The following is a 1101-nucleotide window of genomic DNA, read 5'->3' as shown; positions in this document are numbered from 1 at the left end:
CAAGTAAAATGTTCTTACTCCACTGGCAGAAATGTTTGACTTAATTAGAGTCAAATTTTCAGACTAACAAGACAAGTAATCTTACACATTCTGAAAACAAGATCAAAAAGACTTTTTGGCTGATATAAGGTTTAAAACTTGGTGACAGTTTTTGTAATGTGATAGACCTGATCTCAGAAAATATCCTGATCAGTTTTTATTATTCATTTCATTTCATTCATAAAAATAACAAAATGTCCATTAAAAAAGAAAGTATGAAAGGCGAGTAGAAGGAAAAAAATCTTACATCTGCCGTTATTAAAAAACAACTTCAAACAAATAAATTAAACTTTGAGAATATGAGTGATAATATCTCCCCTCTGGCCTGTGCTTACACAAATGAAATGTTTGGACGTAAAAATGTTAGCTTTAGGTTTGTCTTCACACCATAACTGCAGTCACCCTCACACTACTTACAAAGTTTACATAGCGTATTAAAAACAACTTCCTGTGAAGCCAAGGTTCTGCACGGAGCACAGAGTGTGAAACATGGAGCTAAAYCTTTGTGTGGTAGTAGCTGAGAGTCACTCCCAACACACACTGTGAACTAATGTGTGTGAGGTCACACGGTTTAAACRTGCGCTCTGTTTCCAGGCTGCGACAGCGACTTCTGGGGCCCCCACTGCACCAACCGCTGTCAGTGCCGCAACGGYGCCAAGTGCAACCCGATCACGGGGGCGTGCGTCTGCACCGACGGCTTCCAGGGCTGGCGCTGCGAGGAGCACTGTGAGCCCAGCTTCTACGGAAAAGACTGCCAGCAGGAGTGCCAGTGTCTGAACGGAGCCACCTGCCAGCATCAGACYGGAGAGTGCCTCTGTGCTCCCGGGTACACCGGAGTCTTGTGAGTTATTTACTCACGGATCTGACATGTTCCTGTCAGAACGGCCCGGTTTGTGAAGACAGTCAGCTGGTGTTCATCTTCAGAGTGAAACTGCAGCTTTGTGTCATCACTACATTCATACAGAGCAGCTTGTGACTTTTTTTATTAATWCTAACAATGTAGGCCTTCCAGCACCAAATCATGGTGTTACATAAAACCTTCAAAACAAAGGCAGGGGACTT

At 43.2% G+C, this 1101-nt stretch overlaps 1 protein-coding gene across 1 annotated transcript in view; it reads left to right on the top strand.

Moving 5' to 3' along the window:
- The window catches only part of LOC106535184 (multiple epidermal growth factor-like domains protein 11), a gene marked incomplete at its 3' end in the record, with an annotated part of 33465 nt that extends 32585 nt beyond the window's left edge, over positions 1–880 (top strand). Inside the window, 1 exon segment of the mRNA XM_014032126.1 lies at positions 634–880. Within this exon segment, the coding sequence (XP_013887580.1) occupies positions 634–880 (247 nt within the window).
- Between the last annotated feature and the right edge of the window lie 221 nt (positions 881–1101).

The sequence above is a fragment of the Austrofundulus limnaeus genome, unplaced genomic scaffold, assembly GCF_001266775.1.
Source record: "Austrofundulus limnaeus strain Quisiro unplaced genomic scaffold, Austrofundulus_limnaeus-1.0 Scaffold1379, whole genome shotgun sequence".
Taxonomy (NCBI): Eukaryota; Metazoa; Chordata; class Actinopteri; order Cyprinodontiformes; family Rivulidae; genus Austrofundulus; species Austrofundulus limnaeus.
This window is presented reverse-complemented; position numbering and strand designations above follow the sequence as displayed.